The sequence below is a fragment of the Hyperolius riggenbachi genome, chromosome 5 (genome assembly GCF_040937935.1).
Source record: "Hyperolius riggenbachi isolate aHypRig1 chromosome 5, aHypRig1.pri, whole genome shotgun sequence".
Taxonomy (NCBI): Eukaryota; Metazoa; Chordata; class Amphibia; order Anura; family Hyperoliidae; genus Hyperolius; species Hyperolius riggenbachi.
Genome location: NC_090650.1, coordinates 378,459,151 through 378,484,878, shown reverse-complemented (window position 1 = coordinate 378,484,878; position 25,728 = coordinate 378,459,151). Strand labels below are relative to the sequence as shown.

The following is a 25,728-nucleotide window of genomic DNA, read 5'->3' as shown; positions in this document are numbered from 1 at the left end:
AACTGACAGCAACTGGTATATTTCAGTTCTGACAAAATCTTGTCAGAACTGTAAGGGATCAATGTAAGCAGAATATGGTGAGCTTCTGAGAGGAACTGACTGCGAGGTTAGTATGTAATAAATTTGCAGCTACGTCATGTGTTTATTTTAAATAATTTAACTCGCTCCAGGTTCCCTTTAAGGATCACATGGAGGCTGTTATAGGACCATCAGCAGTCCAGATGCTGACAGAGTAGTAATGAAACAATTTTGGATAACAGATGGTCAGGTCGGGGGGCGGGTCTGGGTCTGTAAAGGTGGCCATACATCTACCAATTTTGCGGCCTAATTGACCACCCAATTTGATAATTTTATTGAATCTTATGAAAATCACTGCTGCTACCAGCGTTGCCGACCAATGATTCAACCAATTTTTATTTTATTTTTTTTGTAAAAAATGGTTTAATGCGCCAATTGGACATGCTGGAAAGGTCTCGGTGGAAAGTGCTCGATTGTGAGCATGGCAGGGTCTGCTTTCCATATCGCAACGAAGGCCACCTGCCTGGCTGCCTAGAGTATAACTGTCCCCGCACTGCCCGTGCAGTGTAAAATCTCATCCGCCCCATTGACATGACTCTCGGCTCTCTCCACCATCCCCTCCATGTGGCACCTAGCATGGGTGTGATGCCCCACGTGAAATGCGCACCACCACATGGTAGTACTCGGTGCGACGGCAGACACGGTGGTGATGGTGGCGGAGGAGGCTGGGAGTTGCAGCAGTGGGACATGTGAGGATTTACCCTGCATATGGGGGGGGGGGGGGCATTTAAATGTGGGGAGGGACTATGCAGGCACAATTGCTAGGCCAATTCTTGATAGATTTCATGCTGAATTGGCCTGTCGGGTAAGGGCAGGCAACAGCTCTCACTCTGATTGGATTTGATCAGAGAGAGACCGACTGCATCTCTTGGTTGATCTGCTTATACATCACTAGATGCATACTAAATAAGAGTGAACAGGTGTGTGCTATGACGAGTCTTCACCTGACATACAGTGGAGGAAATAATTATTTGACCCCTCACTGATTTTGTAAGTTTGTCCAATGACAAAGAAATGAAAAGTCTCAGAACAGTATCATTTCAATGGTAGGTATATTTTAACAGTGGCAGATAGCACATCAAAAGGAAAATCGAAAAAATAACCTTAAATAAAAGATAGCAACTGATTTGCATTTCATTGAATGAAATAAGTTTTTGAACCCCTACCAACCATTAAGAGTTCTGGCTCCCACAGAGTGGTTAGACACTTCTACTCAATTAGTCACCCTCATTAAGGACACCTGTCTTAACTAGTCACCTGTATAAAAGACACCTGTCCACAGAATCAATTAATCAAGCAGACTCCAAACTCTCCAACATGGGAAAGACCAAAGAGCTGTCTAAGGATGTCAGAGACAAAATTGTAGACCTGCACAAGGCTGGAATGGGCTACAAAACCATTAGCAAGAAGCTGGGAAACAAGGTGACAACTGTTGGTGCGATTGTTCGAAAATGGAAGGAGCACAAAATGACCATCAATCGACCTCGCTCTGGGGCTCCACGCAAGATCTCACCTCGTGGGGTGTCAATGGTTCTGAGAAAGGTGAAAAAGCATCCTAGAACTACACGGGAGGAGTTAGTGAATGACCTCAAATTAGCAGGGACCACAGTCACCAAGAAAACCATTGGAAACACATTACACCGCAATGGATTAAAATCCTGCAGGGCTCGCAAGGTCCCCCTGCTCAAGAAGGCACATGTGCAGGCCCGTCTGAAGTTTGCCAATGAACACCTGAATGATTCTGTGAGTGACTGGGAGAAGGTGCTGTGGTCTGATGAGACCAAAATAGAGCTCTTTGGCATTAACTCAACTCGCTGTGTTTAGAGGAGGAAAAATGCTGCCTATGACCCCCAAAACACCGTCCCCACCGTCAAGCATGGGGGTGGAAACATTTTGCTTTGGGGGTGTTTTTCTGCTAAGGGCACAGGACAACTTAATCGCATTAACAGGAAAATGGACGGGGCCATGTATCGTGAAATCCTGAACGACAACCTCCTTCCCTCTGCCAGGAAACTGAAAATGGGTCGTGGATGGGTGTTCCAGCACGACAATGACCCAAAACATACAGCAAAGGCAACAAAGGAGTGGCTCAAGAAGAAGCACATTAAGGTCATGGAGTGGCTTAGTCAGTCTCCGGACCTTAATCCAATAGAAAACCTATGGAGGGAGCTCAAGCTCAGAGTTGCACAGAGACAGCCTCGAAACCTTAGGGATTTAGAGATGATCTGCAAAGAGGAGTGGACCAACATTCCTCCTAAAATGTGTGCAAACTTGGTCATCAATTACAAGAAACGTTTGACCTCTGTGCTTGCCAACAAGGGTTTTTCCACTAAGTATTAAGTCTTTTATTGTTAGAGGGTTCAAAAACCTATTTCACTCAATGAAATGCAAATCAGTTGCTATCTTTTATTTAAGGTTATTTTTTCGATTTTCCTTTTGATGTGCTATCTGCCACTGTTAAAATAAACCTACCATTGAAATGATACTGTTCTGAGACTTCATTTCTTTGTCATTGGACAAACTTACAAAATCAGTGAGGGGTCAAATAATTATTTCCTCCACTGTATATACGTGCTGCCTCATGTCTATTGTCTCATTGAAATTGACTCTTGTCTAATTAAAATGGCAAGGTGTTTGCATGCTGCATTCGCCTATCGGAATATGCAGGATCTAAGGCTACCTCCTTGGCTTTCCTGCAGGAGTTGGCCCACGCAAAATACTTTGTATCTCAACAGGGGCACCACGTGTAGGCCTCCTTGTGCCCTCAAGAAATGGGGGGCAGCGCAGACACCCCCACAAAGCAACCATTGCCCAGGAGCGCCGCAACTGGCATTTGGGGGGAGTAAGAGAACATGGACGGTACACCCCCCCCCCAGACGCGGACTACGCCTAGGGGACCATCCAAGTTGCCCTGAGGGGCAGTTGCTGCGCTACTGGGCAATGGTTGCTTTGTGGGGATGTTTATGCTGCCCCCCCCCCCCATTTCTTGAGGGCACAAGGAGGCCTACACTTGGTGCCCCTGTTGAGATGCAAAGTATTTTGCGTGGGCCAACTCCTGCAGGAATGGCAGGGAGGTAGCCTTAGATCCTTCATATTCTGATAGGCGAGTGCAGCATGCAAACGCCTTGCCATTTTAATTAGACAAGAGTCAATTTCAATGAGACAATAGACATGAGGCAGCCCGTATATGTGTCAGGTGAAGACTGGTCAGAGCACACACCTTTTCACTCTTCTCTAGCATACATCACTAGATGCATGGGGCAATTACAGGGGCAGGTTGGAATAGGCTTATCATTTAGAGCAGGGGTCCCCAACCTTTTTGAGCCCGGGGCCCACTATCCCAACCAAAATTTTCTCCGGGGCCCCCCTGGGGGCGGGGGGTGGGAGGGGTGAGTGGGCGTGCCTAGTGTCGGCGGCAGCAGCCCCCCCTTTTTTCCCCAGATTCCACAGTATAGCAAGTACAGTTAGCCTAGTATAGCAAGTATAGTTACCCCAGTATAGCAAGTACAGTTACCACAGTATATCCAGTACAGTTAGCCTAGTATAGCAAGTATAGTTACCCCAGTATAGCAAGTACAGTTACCACACTATAGCAGGTACAGTTAGCCTAGTATAGCAAGTATAGCTACCCCAGTATAGCCAGTAGTTACCCCAGTATAGCAAGTACAGTTAGCCTAGTATAGCAAGTACAGTTACCACACTATAGCAAGTACAGTTAGCCTAGTATAGCAAGTATAGTTACCCCAGTATAGCAAGTACAGTTACCACAGTATAGCAAGTACAGTTAGCCCAGTATAGCAAGTACAGTTACCACACTATAGCAAGTACAGTTAGCCTAGTATAGCAAGTATAGTTACCCCAGTATAGCAAGTACAGTTACCACAGTATAGCCAGTACAGTTAGCCTAGTATAGCAAGTATAGTTACCCTAGTATAGCAAGTACAGTTACCACAGTATAGCAAGTACAGTTAGCCTAATATAGCAAGTACAGTTACCACAGTATAGCAAGTACAGTTAGCCCAGTATAGCAAATAATATTAATAAAGTATAGCAAGTACAGTTACCACACTATAGCAAGTACAGTTAGCCTAGTATAGCAAGTATAGCTACCCCAGTATAGCCAGTAGTTACCCCAGTATAGCAAGTACAGTTAGCCTAGTATAGCAAGTACAGTTACCACACTATAGCAAGTACAGTTAGCCTAGTATAGCAAGTATAGTTACCCCAGTATAGCAAGTACAGTTACCACAGTATAGCAAGTACAGTTAGCCCAGTATAGCAAGTACAGTTACCACACTATAGCAAGTACAGTTAGCCTAGTATAGCAAGTATAGTTACCCCAGTATAGCAAGTACAGTTACCACAGTATAGCCAGTACAGTTAGCCTAGTATAGCAAGTATAGTTACCCTAGTATAGCAAGTACAGTTACCACAGTATAGCAAGTACAGTTAGCCTAATATAGCAAGTACAGTTACCACAGTATAGCAAGTACAGTTAGCCCAGTATAGCAAATAATAATAATAAAGTATAGCAAGTACAGTTACCACACTATAGCAAGTACAGTTAGCCTAGTATAGCAAGTATAGCTACCCCAGTATAGCCAGTAGTTACCCCAGTATAGCAAGTACAGTTAGCCTAGTATAGCAAGTATAGTTACCCCAGTATAGCAAGTACAGTTAGCCTAGTACAGCAAGTATAACTACCCCAGTATAGCCAGTAGTTACCCCAGTATAGCAAGTACAGTTAGCCTAGTATAGCAAGTATAGCTACCCCAGTATAGCAAGTACAGTTACCACACTATAGCAAGTACAGTTAGCCTAGTATAGCAAGTATAGTTACCCCCGTATAGCTAGTACAGTTACCACAGTATAGCAAGTACAGTCAGCCCAGTATAGCAAGTACAGTTAGCCTAGTATAGCAAGTATAGTTAGCCCAGTATAGCAAGTATAGTTAGCCCAGTATAGCCAGTAGTTACCCCAGTATAGCAAGTATAGTTAGCTCAGTATAGCCAGTAGTTATCCCAGTATAGCAAGTATAGTTAGCCCAGAATAGCAAGTATAGTTAGCCCAGAATAGCAAGTATAGTTAGCCCAGTATAGCAAGTATAGTTAGCCCAGTATAGCAAGTATAGTTAGCCCAGTATAGCAAGTATAGTTAGCCCAGTATAGCAAGTATAGTTAGCCCAGTATAGCAAGTATAGTTAGCCCAGTATAGCAAGTATAGTTAGCCCAGTATAGCAAGTATAGTTAGCCCAGTATAGCCAGTAGTTACCCCAGTATAGCAAGTATAGTTAGCCCAGTATAGCCAGTAGTTATCCCAGTATAGCAAGTATAGTTAGCCCAGAATAGCAAGTATAGTTAGCCCAGAATAGCAAGTATAGTTAGCCCAGTATAGCAAGTACAGTTAGCCCAGTATAGCAAGTATAGTTAGCCCAGTATAGCAAGTATAGTTAGCCCAGTATAGCAAGTATAGTTAGCCCAGTATAGCAAGTATAGGTAGCCCAGAATAGCAAGTATAGTTAGCCCAGAATAGCAAGTATAGTTAGCCCAGTATAGCAAGTATAGTTAGCCCAGTATAGCAAGTATAGTTAGCCCAGTATAGCAAGTATAGTTAGCCCAGTATAGCAAGTATAGTTAGCCCAGTATCGCCAGTACAGTTAGCCCAGTGTAGCCTCTCCTCCCCCGCGCGGCCGCCGCTCCTGTTACCTTACGAGCGGGCAGTCGCTTCCTTATGTTCCCCATAGCTCCTCTCCTCTTGCAGCACCTCGTATTACAGCAGCGCTTCCCGCGCGGCTGCTGTAAGGAAGGGTAGGAAATAGGGCAGCGGCTTCCTGTAGCGGCGATCGCCGTTACCATGGGAACGCTGCCCCGCCTCCTTACAGCAGTCGCACAGCAAGCGCTGCTGTAATATGAGATGCGAGAGGGGATATGGGGAATATAAGGAAGAAAGCGGCCGCCCGCTCATAAAGTATCAGGAACGGCGGCCGCTGGGGGGAGAGGGAGAAAGGCCAGATCCGCCGCGGCCCCCCAGAAATCTGCCCACGGACCCCCAGGGGGCCGCGGCCCCCAGGTTGGGGACCTCTGATTTAGAGAATCAGGGAAAGATAGTGTTTACATTAAACTTGTCTATAGCAAGCCTATACTATACTTGCAGTGCGGTTCTGTGGCGGTTCCTGGGTTTGTGAGGTCAGAATCTGGGCGTAGGTACCGATAGGCTCCTGTGATGTAAATCCGGGCCTGGATGCCATGCCAGGGGTTTCTTAAAAACACACATAGCATGGCAGGCTTCACAGGGCATGAACTGGCAGTGTTTTCTGGCTAGCTTGGTGCCCTTAATTTCCTTTCTCTAGGCTTCAAAGACTAGCCACAGGGAAACATGATTATGTGAAATTGGCAGATCATGTATACTAATCTAAAAAAAAAACATTTATAGCTTCCAACCCTTTCTGAAAAAGGAACTCCTTGCTGTATCTCTGTACTGTGTGTGTGGTCTCTTATCTCTCAGCATGCTGCCACTTTGCAGATCTGAGATGAGAATAAATGCACAAATACCGTGATGCTGTCAAAGCTTTCTGTGCTTGATGTGTAAGCCGCATTGGCATTGATCCAGTGATGAGGCTGGACACAGGTAGCCAAGTATTTTGAGGGGCAGAGGAACTCCTTCTGAATGCATATTTGCTCCTCGCTGAAGCTGACTGGTATCTTTGCCCGCTGCATGACACATTATCAGATGTACTCATAGAGAAGTAATTAGTAAGCAGATAAGGGAGATAAAGTTCTTTGCCAACCCCCCACAACCACCATACAGCAGGAGCCTTTTCTGCCTTGTTTACACAGTGTACACACTTCCAGCACAATCTGATAGTTTTGGCATGCTTTAAGGTGCGTACACGCGCAATACTAAATGCACACGCAATACTAAATGCAATGACTGGTCCGCCGGACCCTCCCACTGGGCGGTCTTTAGCCGACAGTATGCGTGTGTGTATGCGCTGTCGGCTAAAGACCGCCCAGCGGGAGGGTTCGGCGGACCCGTCTTTGCATTTAGTAGTGCGTGTGTGCACCTTTACCAGTAAACAGCTAAATGAAGTGCAAAGCAGGAGTTTTAACCCTTAAAACACAGTCAGATGGTTTTAGCTGAAACTCTGACCAAGAATTGAACTTAATCCAAATCAGTAGCCGATACCCCCTTTTACATGAGAAATCTATTCCTTTTCACAAACAGACCATCAGGGGGCGCTGTATGGCTGATATTGTGGTGAAACCCCTCCCACAAGAAACAAGAAAAGTATGTACTCTTGGCGGTTTCCTGTCTGTAAACTTGCTGCATTGTGGGAAATAGCTGTTTACAGCTATTTCCAACTGCCAAAAAAGCATGCAGCAGCTACATCGCCTGCCAACAGTAAAAATGTCACCATGTAATAAATGTCAGAATGTAAATCAGGGATTTAAAAGATTTTACAATGGGCTAACACTGACTAAATCAGTTATACATAATTATTGTAAAAATGAAGCACTTTTTTTAATTAAATTATTTTCACTGGAATTCCTCTTTAAATTTGTTGACACTTTAGCACTGCCAGTAAAAGCAGAATAGTGTCTTGTAATACTGCATGTATAAAATTGGGGAAGGGGTTGCACAAGTGCAAATCAAATACAGTATGAAGCCTGCTCAACCAGCATTATTAAAAGTTTTACTGTAAAAAAAATTATTTAATGCCGAGACACACGGGCAATAACAAGATGCGCAAAACCCTGAACACAGCTCTGGCATATAGAGGTGCACCTCCAAACTAAAGTGTCTTCTGAATTTGCTCTGCACTTTTGGCACTTTTAATAGTGACACTTAGAAAATGTAGTAAAATTTTATGAGCACTAAAGCTGTACTTTAACAATACTGTTTGAGCTGACCTCTGAACAGCAGCACATGGAGGCACCCGCTAGGCTGCCCTGTCCCGCACTGACACTGTCAGAAACTTCATACGCCAGCAGCACTGACAGGAAGACACACTGATGGGAGATGGTACAAGGAGAAGGGACAGGGTTTAGAAGTTCCACTTGTCACAGTAGAACCTGCAATTTTACAGTACGAAACTTAATTCTGTCCCGTGTATAAGACACCCTCTATGATTTACTTTAACAAATCAGACCTAAATCTCTAGACTTATAATTGAGTATAAATGATAATTATACAACAACAACAAAAAACTCTACTTGTTTCATCCAAAGATGGGGCTTCGTCGGGGGTGTAACACGAGTACAAAGTCATTCTGAGCTGACTGGGACCTAGTGTTCTGGTCCAGCCTTATTACTAAAAGTTGTTTTACTTGGTCTCCGGTTTAGCCTAGTCCTCTTGTAGGGAAATTTGTTGTTGCTTGTTTTCAGTGCACCACACAGGCATGTTAATACTATACAGAATTCATCAGGCAGCAATGACTAGTGACTGATGTGATGGAGACCTTTTAAGAAGAACTCCATGGGCCATTTGCAATTCACTTTTTCTGCTGACTTTTCTCCTTGGTGATCTTTTCACAACTTGTAAACCACTTTTACACCCCCTGCAAGCAAACAAATACTCCAAATAATTTTGATAGTCATTTTCACCTACTTTTTGGTACTTTATCCAATGGAAAGTGCTAAAAGGTTAATTTAAATTGAAGATGAAAAAAATATCTCCTAGGAGAAAAAGTTAATTGCATATGGGCCCATGTGTCATTGGATTGGAGTTTTAGTAAGATGTGTCATTGGATTCGAGTTTTAGTAAGATGTGTCATTGGATTGGAGTTTTAGTAAGATGTGTCATTGGATTGGAATTTTAGTAAAATGTCATCGGATTGGAGTTTTAGTAAGATGTGTCATTGGATTGGAGTTTTAGTAAGATGTGTCATCGGATTGGAGTTTTATTAAGATGTGTCATCGGATTGGAGTTTTAGTAAGATGTATCATTGGATTGGAGTTTTAGTAAGATGTGTCATTGGATTGGAGTTTTAGTAAGAGTTGCCATTTTAATGTATACCTTTTCATTTTTTTAATGTATGTGTGGTGAACTTATGAAAAGTACCCATTGTTAACACATCATGAGGTGTAAAAATCCATTCTGTAAGTCCAGGTAAACACACACCATAATGCGCACTGTTTTTGATACCTGAAATGCTGTTTTCGTCACTCTTTCAAAGTATCTTACTAGAAAAATAACATATATTGCGAGTCTTGGTGAACCAGAACTGCCAGGATTTTGTAAGGGAGTAAAAGGAACCTAAAAGCCTGCTTTATTGCTTGTATAGATGAGTTATTCAGAATGATTGCTGCTTTTTCAACTCGGAGATCAGTGTAACAGCCAGGAAGCAGCTTAGGGCCGGGACTCACTAGGAGGAGTATGTATTGCGTTGTCGAGTATCAGCTGGGCGCCCTGGGAGAAGCCGCAAATAGTAAAATATTGATAATTGAAGTTACCGATATTTCACTATATACTACTCTAAACCTAACCCTCTGATGTTGGTGCTTAACCTTAACCCCCCCCCCCCCCCACCACCACCACCACATGCCTAACCCTTAACCCTCAGATGTTGGTGCCCAAACCCCCCCCCCCCCCCCCCCCACCACCACCACCTACCTAATGACTATGCATGGATACAACCATTCTAGGCATAGCCAAATCGAACGCCCAAATCACCTGTTAGGCAAAATTTTGATCATAGCGTCTCAAAGGACTGGATTTACACCAGAAGGGCTTGCTGATCATTGGCGCGGGCCAGCAATTTGCAAAGTGCTAGGACAGTGGAGCCCTATGAGGATGATTCCACTACAGCACTTGTTTTTTTTGTAGAAATCCCAAAAGCACCATCTTCAACATTTTCTAAACAATCACGATTAAAGGAAATGGAGGGAAATTTTGCTTTCCTTCAAATCGCAATAGAAATTGCTTTTGATTCAACAAATTCCAAAAGAGTAATGAATGGATTCCACTAGGTGCAAATTAGTGGGTTTTTTTTCAGCACATAAATTTGCACAGCAATGACCTATGGGCCATTCTTTGAAGGTTATTATGCTGTTGCGTATCTTTTAGAGCAGAGAGGAAGGTCAGTTCAGGTCAGTACCTATTCATTAAGAAGTCTTTGGGCAAGACTTAACACTGCAGGGTGGCCCCTTGAGAGCGCCCTTAGTGGCTGCAGCTCTTGAGCGCTTTGAGTCTAACAGGAGAAAACCACTGTACAAATATTAGTATTATTATTATTCCATATTCTCTTTTTAAATCAAAACTTTATTTTTAAAGGGTTTTCTTCTTTAAAAGCGTTGACTTGAGGATTGTGCATTAAGCTGCCCTGTCTGGTGTTCAGGAATAAGCAGTGTTGGGCTGTTGCAGATTGGTCAGGCGTAGCTGGGATTATGTGTAACTCAGCCAGTGAGCTGCAAAGAGCCAGTTAATAAATGTAACGATCATAGCGTGTGTGCAGCGATGTTGCTGATGTAGCGTCTCATTGAAACAGACCGTTCCCTGCTTAACATCCATTATTTTTCTTTTTACAGTTAATGGCACAAGTGCTGCATCTGAAGCCAATAGGACGTCTAGCCACGAAGCTGCAGAAACTCCGGCCGGACCTCACATATCAGATTGCACGGACTCTACAAGTGACACGACAGACGTACCAGCAGCAGCCGGCACATCAGAGAGCAGCACCTCTGCTGCCAGTGCTGCGGCTGAATCTGTAAGGGCTACGGACTCTGCGTCATCATCGTCAGCTGCTGGCAGCTCGAGTCCCGAAGCAGCAAAGACCAGGCAAACGTCTGTTACTGGCTCTGCGGATCCTGTGAGACAGCAGCCCGGCAGCACTGCAGAGCCCTTACCACCTGGGTAGGCGCATGGATTGAGCTTTTCTAGCCTGCTAATGATCCCTGAGCAGCCAGCTGTCACATCTATTAGAGCAGAATCTGCAGTGCAGGGGAGCTGACACTGTCCTATTACTCTTGTCAGTTGCCGGTACTAAAGCAGGGCTTTGACGAATGCTAATTCAGCAACCTTAAAGGGAGCCTACGTAGAATGTAAACACTGCCATTGCCAACTCTTTTTTTTTTTTTTTTTTCCCCTTAAACGGACAAATTTAAAACCGCCTAATCCTGGGGCAGTGATTAGGATGACAGCCTCTGAGCTAACACATGTTTTGTTTCATTAAACCACTGACAGGTGAAGTGAGCAACTTTGATCATCTTGTTACCATGGCGCCATTGACCCTTTCTGTTCACTAGAGTTCCTGAAGTCGGGGCACGTGTGACAAGGGACTGTTGGGCTGCTGTTGGTTTGAACCGCCGTCGGATCAGTCCAATACGCTGTCAGGCGCCCTCTGATTCAAGTGTCAGAGTAAAGGTAGCCAGACATCTAGTGATGATGGACAGATTCGACCAAGAGACAAATCTCTGTCTGATTGAATCTGATTAATGAGAGATTTGTTGGATGCCCATTGACTGCAGGCTGATTCCTGATTGATTTAATGCTGAAATGGATCAGGAATAGGCTTTGTGATGCCGCCTTACTGGCCTGCCATTGTTCACGCTACTGTCAAATGTGTAAACTCCCCCAGTGCCCTGTGCACCTTTCTTATCTCTCCATGTCCACCGCTGGCTCCAGGTAAAATATAGTGCACTGGGGGGCACAATTGACATTGGAAGGACAGCACAGGGGTCTCCTCCCGATATTGCTCGCTGTTGTTGCCGCACACTCGATCAACTACGACGTCCCGACATCTTGCAGCATGTCTGATCGATGCATGCGACCAATGCGGCTCTCTCTGCCACCAAAGGAGGCTTCAGAAGTCTATGGGAGCCCGAGCTCTCCTGAAGACAAGGCCGCTCCATACTGCACACGCGCACTTTTTTCCACGTGCGCAGTATGGAGCCACCTTGTCTTTGGGGGGGACTCTGTTCCCGAGGACTTCCGAAGTCCCCCGCAGCGGGGGATTCAAATGGGGTAGCCAGCACTTAACGGAGGGTACCGGGAGAGGAGTGGCAAGGCTCTATAGGACCCAGAGCCTTCCCTCTCCTTGGGTAAGTATCTGGATGATTTTTTATTTTTTTTATAGATTTCTGTTGACTTTAGAGGATTTGCTTCTAATGTCTTGGTGCCAGATACTACAGGACTTAACAAAAATAATAAAAGGCAAATGGGCATTTTACTGCATTGAAGAGTAACAAATTAACAGGCTTGTTGACAAGACCCTATGTTATGTATAGTATCTGTTCATACTTGCCTGTTTGCAACAAATCCGCTGTCTCCATTGGGTTGTGCGGTGCTCTCTCAATAAGACCCCGGACAAATGTCAGGCAGGTCATATATAGGAATATTATACTGTATATGACATGTCCGATACACAGGTACAATGGAATGAACAAGCGGTTCATGTCATGGACTGTAACATCCCATGTGCTGTTGCCATGCATGGCACAAATCCGGTAAAGTGTGGATCAAGCCTTATGGAGTCCATGCTGCAGTTGGTTTTGGTTTCTCAAGTTAGACCTGCACGATAGGAGACAGGTGGCTCTGAAGTTTTGGCTGATCAATGTATATAATTGTCAATGGCTACTCTTATCATCTTACAGGGAGTACATGCTTATGAGACCCTTCTAAAAGAAGTAGTCATTTTCTGACTGGTAGGCTATGATTTATTAGGGTGGTTTCACATCGCAGTTTATGATGCCAGAGAATGCGACCTTCTGTGTGAGTTTTACAACACATCTTGCTTCGTAGCACATTCCCCTTGGTATTGGGTTTTATAAGGTGTCTTGTTTAACTTTCAGTATTACCCTGTTCATTGCACAAACATAGCATTAGCGAAACACAAATGTAAAGATACCTATAGGCATGAGATGGCTCTGAGCAGGGTTGTAAGAGGTTATTTTAAATTGTAAATACGGAAGGAAGGGGGGTAGAAAAACGGAGAACCTGTCCCAGTGAAAGATTATTGCAAGACATATTAAGGCTTAAAGTGTACCTGAGGTAAGAGTAATGTGGAAGCTTCCATGTTCATTTAATGTTAAACCACGCAAGTTGCCTGGCTGTCCCACTGATTTTGTATTTCTGGTATTTTTAGCCATAGACCCTGAACACGCATGCAGATCAGATGTTTCAGACTGGATTAGCCTCATGCTTGTTTCAGGGTTGTGACTAAAGGTAGCCATACATCTACCGATTCTTCTTTAACCACTTAACTACTGAGGGGTTTTCCTCCTTCTGTACCAAAAGCAATTTTCACCTTTCAGCGCTCCTTCCATTTATTCACCTATACCTTTATTACTTCTTATCACAACGAAATGATCTATATCTTGTTTTTTTTCCGCCACCAATTAGGCTTTCTTTGGGTGGTACATTTTGCTAAGAATTATTTTATTCTAAATGCATTTTATCGGGAAAATAAAAAATGGAAAAACTCATTTTCTCAGTTTTCAGCCATTATAGTTTTAAAATAATACATGCTACTGTAATTAAAATCCACAAATTTTTTTTGCCCATTTGTCATGGTTATTGCAGCGTTTAAAATATTTCCCTAGCAAAATGTATTGCTGCAATATTTTACTTGGAAATAAAGGTGCATTTTTTCAGTTTTGCGTCCGTCACTATTTACAATCCCATATTTTAAAAATTAACGGTAATATACCCTCCTGCCATACATTGACGACGACACCTGTGAGGATAAGTGGATGTTTGTTCTGAACACTTTGCCCTTCATACGTCCTTCCACAAACCACCCCTAGTGACTATTGCTGACATGCTTTCCATAACTCATGACAATCCTCAGTCTTCAGTGTTGCATGACAATGTGCATGGGATGCTTTCACTGAGGCAGATTCCTGACTCTGGCCAAGCTAAACCCAGAGAAAAATAAGGGGTATCCAAGGAGGGAGCAGAAAATGGTTACGATCACTTCCTGTGTGGCTTGCACATGCTTGTTACCTCACGGTGGTTAGTAACCAGCTTACGCTCTATTTGCAAGGAGGTAGCAGTCCCGACTCACAGGCTATTCTGGTTAGATCTGTTTTCTTTAAATTTTGCAGTAGCAGGTAAACAATATGTGTGACAGTAGTTGTATAACATTGATCATGTGACCATCATTAAAGAGAACCCGAGTTGTGTTTGAAGAATGTGATCTGAATGCAGAGGCTGGATCGGCCTATACAGCCCAGCCTCTGTTGCTATCCCAAACCCCACTTAGGTCCCCCTGCACTCTGCAATCCCTCATAAATCACAGCCGTGCTGTGTGGCTGTGTTTACATCTGTAGTGTCAGTCTCAGCTGCTCCCCCGCCTCCTGCAGAGCTCCGGTCCCTGCCCCCGTCCCTTCCCTCCAATCAGAAGGGAGGGAAGGGATGCAGGCGGGGACTGGAGTTCTGCAGGAGGCGGGGAGAGCAGCAGACTGGCACTATACAGATAAACACAGCCAGCTCTGACAAGCTGTTTGTCAGCAGCGTGGCTGTGATTTATGAGGGATTGCAGTGTGCAGGGGGACCTTAGGGGGGTTTGGGATAGCAACAGAGACTGGGCTGTATAGGCAGATCCAGCCTCTGTATGCAAATAATATTCTTCGAACCCACCTCGGGTTCTCTTTAACATATAGCATGTGATGAACCAGGTTACAAATGAGTATGAAATAATAGAGCAAGAAAGTTTACAAAGAATCAGGGTAGTAACTTGAGGGAATGGATAGAAAGAACAGAGCAGACCTGAAGGTGCACCAGGTTAGCTAAGCGAATCACAGGCTGGGGGTGGGATTGAGCGTTTTAGATTTATTGTACTGTATTGCTAATTCTAGCAATCTTAGAAGACATAGCTACATAAGGGCAATACTCAGTGGCGTAGCAATAGGAGAAGCAGAGGTTTCGCTTGCATCGGGGCCCTCCCTCAACTACATTATTAGCTCTCTATTTGTCCTGTTCTGGTAATAATTACTTCTATAGATGCTTTAAATAGTAATCATTTACAAACTGTTCTCCACCCCCTTCTTGCACCTTTGACACTGTGGTTGTCCTTGGCAATGTGTGCGCATTTGGCAGGTAGATTAAAGAGGAACCACAACCAAGCATTGCATTTTACCCCAATCAGCGGCTGAGACCCCCTTTCCCACAAGAAATCTTTACTCAAATACATAATCAGGGGTGCCTATGGGGCTGATATTGTGGTGAAACCCCTCCCACAGTGTGATGTCATGACCATGGTCCTGACAGTTTGCAGTGTTCTCCACAGAATTTTTTTCCAGCCAGGTGGCATGAAAAAAGTAGCCGGGTGGGGAAAGATCAGAGAATGCAGGGCTGGCGCTTTACTGCACAACTCTGATTACAGCAGAGGAAGAAGTGAGCCGATGACAGCCGGGTGCTCACCAAAAGTAGCCGGGTGAAGCACATGGCTAAAAGAGCATGGGGAGAACACTAAGTTTGCTGTCTGTGAACTTCGTTGCATTGTGGGAAATAATGGCTTTTCCAACTGCCAAACAAGAAATATCTCCCTCTGTGCATAGAACTCTCAGTAACAATCCGTACAGATCACCTGGCAGAACTTAAAATGTCACCACCAGTGATGCATTTCAGAAGGTAAATCAGGGAGAGGAAAGATTTTACAACGGGCAAACAACGGCTAAATAATCCATGAATAAATATTGTAAGAAGTAAGCAATTTGGGGCCTGATTCATCATTAATATGAAGGTGTCAATCAGGCCCTTTATTCCTTATGTTATTTTCACTACAGTTCCTCTCTAAATCCCCTCTTCCTGAATGGCTGGATGTAAAATGTTGCCATACAGAGGCAGCTGCCTGGAGGCAGAGAAGCAGCTGACATATTTGCCCTGTGTTGATGAGTCCAGCACTGCTCTGATGTAGGTAAAGGAGGCATAATCTGTAATACAGAATGTGTACATTACATTTTTCTAACGCCATTCACTTGGCAGCCTTCTGCTTCATGTGTCTTTTTTTTCCAGTATTCTGAGGTTGTCGCAGGATTGTCAATGGAATTGTTAGATTCGTGTAAACTCTTTACATTTACATTGAAAGGCATTATTCATGTACAGGTTACTCTGGCAAATCTTTCTAGAACTATAGCAAAATCAAAGCGCTTCTCTTCTGAAATACATTAGATGATTGTAGCTGTATTTCTGCGCTTGTGAAATCAAATGCAAGCTCGAGTACAGAATGTTCTACTCTTTGTTTGCATGATCAATGATTACTTGATGGGTAAGCATTAAGGAGTAAAACAACAAGGGTGAAGAGGCACCCAGGATAGGTAAAACTAGGTTAAAAACAGATAAAATCAAATATGGTAGAGGTGGCTTACCTCTCAGGATGACAATCAATTTGAAAAATGTAGAAGTGAACCGAGGCGCAAGATAAATATAGCTAAAATATTTAAATATAGAGGAGGCAGTGGTGGACTTACCTCCACCCAGTAGACACAAAATAGAGTTGATATTGTATCAAGAAATGTTATTTTGTTTATACACTCCGGGGCTCAATACACAACACGTTTCGCTCCTATAGAGATTGAGTGGAGAGATTGGGGGTGGACTGACGGGAAGGTAGGATGGGGAGCAGAGAGTATGATAGAACTAGAGGAGAGGGAGAAGGTATAATTGAACTGGTGAAGTGGGTTGGATGGAACGAGAGGAGAGAGACCCGAGGGGAGGGGGCTCTGGAGGAAACCGGGGAGAAGAGGCTGAGAGCCGTATGGCTGAGGCTGCCATATTGCACGTAAGCTATTTTTGCAGTATTCATTTTTTATTATCTCACTGGCTGGGTTTGCAAAACTGCTGCTTGGTGTCTTCTTAAAGCGGATCCGAGATGAAAAACTAACTATAACAAGTAACTTGTCTATATATCTTATCTAAAGTTTAGATAGTTTACACAGCAAATCTAGCTGCAAACAGCTTTAATAGAATATGATTTTTTTCTTCCTGTGATACAATGACAGCAGCCATGTTGTTCGTAAACATTACACAGAGGCAGGCTTATCTGCATCTTGAGCAAAAAAACCTAATCCCCCCCCTCCTCCTCCCTCCTCCCCTCTGCCTCTGAAATCTCTGGCTAGTAATACCTCCCCCTCCTCCTGCCCAGACTGAGCTCCCATGAGCCCTTGCTACTGTCTGAAAGTGCCTTGGCTCTCTGGAAACCTGTGGGCGAGGCTTATTTAGTTTATAGGGAATTAAAGCATTAAAACAAAAACAAAAAAGTATTTGGCTTGAGGAATGCCCTATAAACAATAGGAAAGGAACACAATTATGCAATGAGTAAAAGTTCATCTCGGATCCACTTTAATGTCTTTCACCGACCCAATCAGCACCTACATGAGGTAGTCAGTAGGCAAGATTCAAATAGTTTTTCCTTGCATTCAAATGACATGTTATTAATGTTATGCAGCTTGAACTTGCACAAATAAAAATTGAAAGGAAGTTAATCTGATTGATGCTCATAATTTACATGAAATATGAATGCAAGGAGAATTGATCTGCATCTCATTAATCATGCCTAGTAGTCAGCAAGCAGCTCTATCTCTGGGTCACGTGACTGAGGTTTCCAAAGGAAGTTTCTCAGCAACAGCTCCATCAAATATGTAAGTTGTGTATGTTATGGCACAGCCCCCTTTTACTTTAAAAGACGTATATTATTGTTTTACTCTGTTAACCCTTTGTTTGTGTTTAGATGGGAGCAGAGGAAGGATCCTCATGGTAGAACGTATTACGTTGATCACAACACGAGAACTACGACGTGGGAGAGGCCGCAGCCGTTACCTCCTGGGTAAAGTGTCCTCATACAGATTACCGTATATCATGTTCTGGATGTTTGGAGATCAATCCACGGCTTATGCTATTTCATTGCATTATCAAGTTAGAAAACGACTCTTCTCCTTTCTTATCCAGTGTTTTCACCTGTGAGAATTTCTGCCACTTCTTGTCTGGGCAAGAGATCAGAAAATCTAACCAAAAGTAACAGACATTGCAACAAATTATCAATTTCTGTAGAAAGGAGAAAAGTTACAATCCCTGACTCATTTTTTATTGCTGTGCTTTCTTACCTGTTGTTTAGATTGCCAGCTTTCATCTAAAGGGATCCTTAAGTGACAATAAAATGATGAGATAAAACATTGTAGCTATACTCCTAAAAAAATGTTTAGATATTACACAGTTTCTGTTTTGTTTAAAATCTTAATACAGTAGATTTATTGTTTTCTCTCAGCTCAATGACACAGACTGTCCCGTGTCTCAGAGAGCTAAAATATATTAATTACTGATTTTTTTTTTAACCTATCACATGGTCTCAGAAGCTCAGTTTTTTGCCAGGAAAGGGTTTTATGACTATAATTCCTTATCAGTGAGGGATGCTATAGTCTGACTGGGTCCTGACTGGAGAGCTAGCTAAATATTAACTCTTTCAGGCAGAGAAAGAAGAAAATAAACACAGCATAGGTATTTGTATGTTTGCCAATGTACATACACATCTCATACATGTCACTTAAGGTTACCTTTAAAACTAAAAAGGTCAATGGAGGTCCTACGGACAATGGGGACATGTGCAGCAGTAAAAACTTTCAAAAGTATCTAACACCTTTCCACGTTAGAGAAAGGGGTCTACAACTGTGACTGTAATGTATATTTCAAAGGCCTTGATAAAAACATTGGGGTCTTGCCTTCTAAGCATAGAATACGGGCATAGTCATGGACTCTCTTCTCTAATTTGGGGACTTGGGCATTTGACAGGGGACACAGCACTGCCTGTTTACTGGTCGGTATGGAGCAGTTTATATCCTGTTCCATATTCTTCAAAATCAGCATTAAAAAAATACCTGGAATTAGGTTTTCAAGTTCCATGTAGTTATGCACCTCTTGTCTCTTTATGTTTCAGATGGGAAAGGCGAGTCGATGACCGTGGAAGGGTTTATTATGTCGACCATAATACGAGAACTACAACATGGCAGCGACCGACCATGGAGTCTGTCCGGAACTTTGAACAGTGGCAGTCGCAGCGAAATCAACTCCAGGGCGCTATGCAGCAGTTCAACCAGCGATACCTCTATTCGGTGTGTGAATGTGGCAGGGTCAAGTAAAGAATAGGTTTATAAACAGATCCTTAATATTATTATTATTATTATTATTTATTGTATTTATAAAGCGCCAACATCTTACGCAGCGCTGCACAATAGATAAATGGGTTAACATACAGGTAGAACATACGGAAACTCACAACAAAACAAGATCATGCAAATGATTTGATAACAATACAGTATCATAGGTCAAAATAGAGACTGTTCGAGTCTACAAGAGGGGTGGTTGCGAGTAAGATTGCATAATCAAGCTGGATACGTTAGGGAGGAGGGCCCTGCCGGAGGCTTACAATCTAAAGGGTGGGGTGGAGACAATAGGTGCGTCTTTTGAGAGGGGGTCTAACAGAACATATTATGGTGCTGGTGTAGGGGGGTATGCGAGCGTGAAGAGGTGAGTCTTGAGAGCTTGTTTGAAGGAATTAAAGGTGGGGGCGAGTCTGACGGCTGGTGGGAGAGAGTTCCAGAGAGTAGGGGCGGCCCTGGTGAAGTCCTGCAATCGTGCGTGTGACTGAGTTATGCGTGGTGCGACTAGGCGCAGGTCATTGGAGGATCGGAGGGGGCGGGCTAGTATGTGCCTGTGGACCAGATCAGAGATGTAGGTTGGGCAGGTCTTGTGCACTGATTTGTAGGCAAAGCACAGGATTTTGAAATTGATCCTAAAGCTGATGGGGAGCCAGTGTAGTGCTTTACAGAGCGGAGTTGTAGAGGCGCTGCGGTGAGAAGAATGTATCAGTCTGGCTGCCGCATTCATTACCAATTTAAGTGGGTCAGTACGGTTAGAGGGGAGGCCAGATAAAAGAGAATTGCAGTAGTCTAGGCGGGAGATGACAAGGGCGTGGATAAGGAGTTTAGTGGTGTCAGGGGACAGGTAGGAGCGGATCTTGGAGATGTTGCGGAGGTGGAAGTTGCAGGATCTGGCAATACCTTGGATGTGGGCGGTAAAGGAAAGTTCAGAGTCCAGAGTAACGCCTAGACAGCGGGCTTGGGAGGTAGGGTGGATTATAGTATTTTCAATAGTGACGTGCAGATCTGGCAGGGGTGCAGCTGTGCGGGGTGGGAATATTAGAAGCTCAGTCTTGTCCAAATTAAGCTTCAGGTACCTGGCAGCCATCCAGGAGGAAATGGATGTGAGGCAGGCAGAGACTTTGTCCATGGTAGAGGAGGAGAGGTCTGGGGTGTGGAGATATATCTGGGTGTCGTCGGCATACAGGTGGTAATTGAAGCCCATGGAGGAGATGATTTTGCCAATTGAGGCAGTATAGAGTGAGAACAGTAGGGGTCCTAGGACGGAACCTTGAGGAACACCAACTGAGAGGGGTGTAGGAGTGGATGAGGAGCCATTGAAAAATGTTGTAAAGGAGCGGTTGGAGAGGTAGGAGGAGATCCAGGCTAAGGCTAGGTCCTGAATGCCCATTAGCTGCAGGGAGTGGAGGAGGAGGGAGTGGTCGACAGTGTCGAATGCCGAGGAGAGGTCCAGGAGGAGCAGGATGGAGTATTTACCTTCGGCTTTGGCAAGGGCGAGGTCATTTACCACTTTGGTGAGGGCGGTTTCTGTAGAATGGGCTGTGCGAAAACCAGATTGCAGGGGATCGAGAAGGGAGTTGGAGTTAAGGAAGTTGGTCAGGCGTTGGTGGGCCAGGCGTTCAAGAATTTTTGAGGCAAAAGGGAGGAGAGAGATTGGGCGGTAGTTGGATGGCAGAGCAGGGTCAAGTGAAGATTTCTTTAGTAGGGGAAGCACAGTGGCCTGTTTGAATACGGAGGGGAAGATGCCGGTGGAGAAGGAGAGGTTGAACAGATGGGTGAGGACAGGGGCCAGATAAAAAAAATGTGGGCGCAGAGAATCAGATGGGACCGGATCTAGGGGGCAGGAAGTGGCAGGTGAAGTTGCCAGCAGCTGGTTGACTTCCTCCACCGTGACAGGATTGAAGGAGGTAAGGGAGGAGAAAGAGGAAGGAGTCGGATGTGGTGGGGAGGCGGGGGCGATAGAGTGGAGGAGAGAAATATCCCTCCGGATGGTTGTAATTTTGTTGATAAAGTAATTTGATAGGTCAGTGGCTGAGAGGGTGGAGGTTGGGGGGGGAGGTGTGGGGTTAAGTAGGGCATTGAAGGTGGCAAAAAGACGACGTGGGTTGGAGGCTTGGGTAGCGATCAAGTGAGTGAAGTATATCTGTTTACTATCAGCGAGGGCAGCATGGTACGTCTGCAACTTAGTCTTGTATCCCAGGAAATCATTGTTGTTGCGGGATTTCCTCCATTTGCGTTCTGCAGCTCGTGTCTCATTTTGTAGTTTTCTTGTGAGGGCAGTGTGCCAAGGTTGGGGGTTGGGGCGACTGTTGGTACGAAAGGTCAGGGGAGCCGCATGGTCTAAGGCTGCAGAGAGGTTACTGTTGTATTGAGCTGCCGCTTCGTTGGGGCAGGTTAGGCTGGGGAGGGAGGAGGAGAGAGAGTGGAGGGGTGTGGCTAGTACATTGGGGTCAAGGTTGCGCAGATCTCTCTGCCAACGTCCAGTTTGGGGAGGGGGACAGGGGGTGCTGGATGGAGTGAGGGTGAAGGTGATGAGGTGGTGGTCGGAGATGGGGAATGGTGTAATGTCCAGGGTGGTAAGTGCGATGGCTTTGGAGAAAATTAGGTCCAAGGTATTGCCAGCACTGTGGGTTGCGGCGTTAGTATGCTGAGTGAGACCAAGGGAGTTGGTGAGCGAGAGAAGCTGAGTGGCAGCAGAGGTGGTAGGCTCATCAATTGGAATGTTAAAGTCTCCGAGGATGATTGTTGGGAGGTCGGAGGACAGGATGTGTGGGAGCCAGGAGGCAAGGTTTTCTAGGAAGTGCGATATTGTACTGGAGGGGGGGCGGTATAGGACTGCAATAATGGCTGGGAGGGGATGGTAGAGGCGGATAACATGGGCCTCAAAGGAGGTAAAGTAAAGAGAAGGGGGAGGGGTAAGGACACGGAAGGTGCAGGATGGGGAGAGGAGTAGGCCCACCCCTCCCCCAGGCCTGTTATCTGGTCTTGGGGTATGGCTGAGGTGTAGACCCCCGTAGGATAGGGCTGCAGCTGCAGGCAGGTCAGAGGGGGTGAGCCAGGTCTCAGTAAGGGCAAGAAAGGTGAGGGTTTTTGAGATAAAGAGGTCATGGATAGTTGTAAGCTTGTTGCGGATAGATCTGGCATTCCAGAGAGCGCCAGATAGAGGGAGAGATTGTCTGAGTATGGGGCGGATGGGAATGAGATTGGGGCGAGAATGTTCGTGGGTATGGGGAGGGTGGGAGGTGCGGCGGGGAGAGGGGCTAGGTGGGTAAATTTGGTTGTGGTGGGTGAGGTGGGAAGTATGAGGAGGGGAATGGGGGGGTTGGGAGACCGGAGTGGGCCTGGGGTTAGGATGTGTGGTGAGCAGTGGACAAGGGACCAGGGGGAGGAGCAGATGGAGCCAGAACATGAGGCACCAATAGGGCGGGTGATTAAGGGAAAGAGGAGGAGGTATGAGGGGGGTATGCATAATGATGTGTTGGGGATACATACTGTTGCACTGGGAGTGGTGGTGAAAATAGGTAGGGAAAATGGTGTAGCAGAGGTTGGAGGATACTTGGTGGTGGGCTTACCTAGGGCAATGGAGCAACGTTTAGTCGTTTATCAGTGCAGTTTGTTTTTATTTGGTGGGGTGGCTTGTAGGCTGTGCAGTTCAGAATTAAGGGCAGAGATGATCAAGTTAGACAGCAATAGTAAGCAGCAGTACAGGTAAGTTACAACAAAGTTAATGTTACCTTGATGTGGTGCTTATTTCTGTTGAATTACTGGTGAATTCTGGTAAATTCGTTTGTGCCCTTTGAAAACTGCCCTTTGAAAACTGCCCTTAGAAAGCGAACCGACTTGTCGAACCGACAAGGTGCTTCTCCTCATATACACATAGCTAAGATAATGTATACTACAAGAAGGATGTAATTGTGCACGGACACACTGCGCCAGTTCAGATAAACTGCACAGTTACCAAGCAGCAACTGCTCATTCAACTGCCTGTAACTGGAAATCCCCGTGGGTTGCAGCTTAGTGTGGGTGGTGCAGTTATGGGTGGCGGCTTAGTGCCAACTCTAATTTGCTGACTTATCAATGCATGCACCTATCTATTTTGATTTAGAAAAGGTGTTTTAGTTTAACCTGTTTTAAATGACTTTTCAAAAGACAAAATATTGGCTGGCACTCATTGCAGGCAGGCTAAACTCGCATGGAATTGAAGTTAACGCTGGGCATACATGGTAAGTTTTTGCGCCGGAATCGAGCTGCTGGCTTGATGCCGGCGCGTCACCGCTCGTCCGCGCGGATCGATTCCCGCTCGTCCCCGCGGGCGCTTCTTATCAGCCGCTCGTTTTTTTTTTATTGTCCGCCCGTGGGGATCAAGCACACAATCGATTTGCCGCGGTGATCGGACACGTCGGATATTATTAATCGAGCCATCAGCGGCTCGATCGATAACAAGAAACTTACCATGTATGCCCAGCATAACACTGCCATACACCATACTATCAATTTGCAAAGAGAAGTCCAGAGCCGAGGACCAGAGTATCGGATGCTTCAAATCTTTTTTCCAGTAGGTGCACTATAACGTAAATTATACTGTTCCATTACCCCACATCAGTTAATTAATATGGACAGCATAAATTTCACTATAAAAAATAGTTCCTACACAGCTGAGCTACATCATTAGATCCGATCTTTCTGATAAGAAAGCGGTGGACTTTTTCTGCTAAACTGCTAGCAAACACTCTGCAGTGTCTGCTAGCAGTTTAGCAGAGAGCAGGCTGTTGCTTTGTTCTCACAAAGATCTCATGTAATGATGCAGCTCAGCTGTGTAGGGGAGTAGAGATGTGCTATTTTTTTTTTTTTAACAAAAACTCAGTGGAGAAATTTATGCTGTCCATATTAACCACTTCTCAACCACAGGGTTTTTCACCTAAAGACCACAGCAATTTTAACATTTCAGGGAGGCAAGGGTTAATGGGCTTAATGGGGGGTATAATTTATTTAAAGAAAAAAACCTCACTGATGCTGATCACTCACTAATGCTGTTCTAGTTATCTGAGATCCTCTCACGAGTGATCTCAGTAACTGTAACAGCATAGTGACTGATACAATGTTTACACACATTCTGAATGAATGAGCACTGCCATTGGCTTTGGCAGTGCTCATTCAAACTTTGAAGCACTTTGATTGGCTTTGTGAACACATGTTCACATCAGCCAATCATGGACCAGCGGGTGCCCGACGCGTACGCGCATCCGCGTGCATGCGAAAGCGGACAGCAGGAAAATTAACAGGAGTTGCCTATCTACGCCCCTGTGACTCAGGTGACTTTTAAAGGGGCGTAGATAAGCGTGGCAGAGGTTGCTAAGTGGTTAAATAACTGATGTGGGGATAATGGAACAGCATCATTTTCGTCAAAGTACCCTTTTAAGTAGCAAGAGAGTGACTGAGCTGCTAATGAAGCTATGAGACGTGTAAAATGGCTGTCAGGCCTAAACTGTAAGTACCTACTGGAATAAAAATGTGAAGTATTTGTTACACCGGCACTGGCTCTTGCCTTCTCTTTGCAAAGTAGCTTGTTTTAAATTTGAATTCTTTGTTTTTCAAATTATCCACATATACTAAAGGACGTTTCTGAAGTATTTGTACTGACTCCTGACATGTTTATTTCCAGGCTTCCATGTTGTCAGCAGAGAATGATCCCCTAGGACCGTTACCACCAGGATGGGGTAAGAGATTATCACACTAGCAAGCCTCTAAATAAACTGGCTGTTAAAGGGTTAAGCAACTTACAACATTTTACACAATACTGTTACATGTAATATCAAATATATGGAAAACAAAAACTGCACAACATTGTTTGCCTCTGTGAAATATGTGTAACTTGAGTGTTTGTTAGTAGGGGACTATCTGAATAGTGTATGTCCAACTTTAGAGAGTGCCTCTAGATATGCAGGCAATGCTGGGCTTTTTTATTTGAAAACCCAGCATTCTTTTCCAATGGAATGCCATGGCTGCACCCTATTCCAGATACTAGTTGTGATACAAATAAGTACGAGAAGCCACTAGTAAAATTATCAGCAATATGTTAAATGAAACTGTCCTGACAATGCTGCAATAAGCTGAAAATAACTCAACGCTTTGTTTTTGGTCTTGTTGAATACAGCTTTTTATGTTTTGCAGAGAGAAGAGTGGACTCCACAGATCGGGTGTATTTTGTGAATCACAACACAAAAACGACGCAGTGGGAAGATCCTCGAACACAAGGGTAAGACCTTACCTTAGTCTCTCATAGTCTTCCCCTTATGTTGCATCATTCCATAGTAATCCCAGAAATGGTGTGCTGCTTTATTTGTAGACAACCAACATCTCCAATAATGCTTTGCTCTGCAGTCAGAACATTTCATGATCTGCACCCAAGTGAGGGGACAAGCATGCCACAATATAATTATCCTGTACAACCGTGTGATTCATAGCTGTGTCTGTATAGTGCTGTGTTATCGGACTGCTTGTTAATGGGCTCTATTAAAGCACACACAGGAGGAAGCCAGACATTGGCCAGTATTCATCT

The 25,728-nt window shown here is 44.6% G+C and overlaps 1 protein-coding gene across 3 annotated transcripts in view; it reads left to right on the top strand.

Moving 5' to 3' along the window:
* The window catches only part of WWP1 (WW domain containing E3 ubiquitin protein ligase 1), a 259,846-nt gene that overhangs the window by 193,656 nt on the left and 40,462 nt on the right, over positions 1 to 25,728 (top strand). For all 3 annotated transcript variants that reach the window (XM_068237622.1, XM_068237623.1, XM_068237624.1), the window contains 5 exons: positions 10,605 to 10,929; positions 17,747 to 17,842; positions 18,947 to 19,121; positions 24,832 to 24,886; positions 25,341 to 25,425. In XM_068237622.1, the coding sequence (XP_068093723.1) occupies positions 10,605 to 10,929; positions 17,747 to 17,842; positions 18,947 to 19,121; positions 24,832 to 24,886; positions 25,341 to 25,425 (736 nt within the window). The remainder of the gene's footprint in view (positions 1 to 10,604; positions 10,930 to 17,746; positions 17,843 to 18,946; positions 19,122 to 24,831; positions 24,887 to 25,340; positions 25,426 to 25,728) is intronic.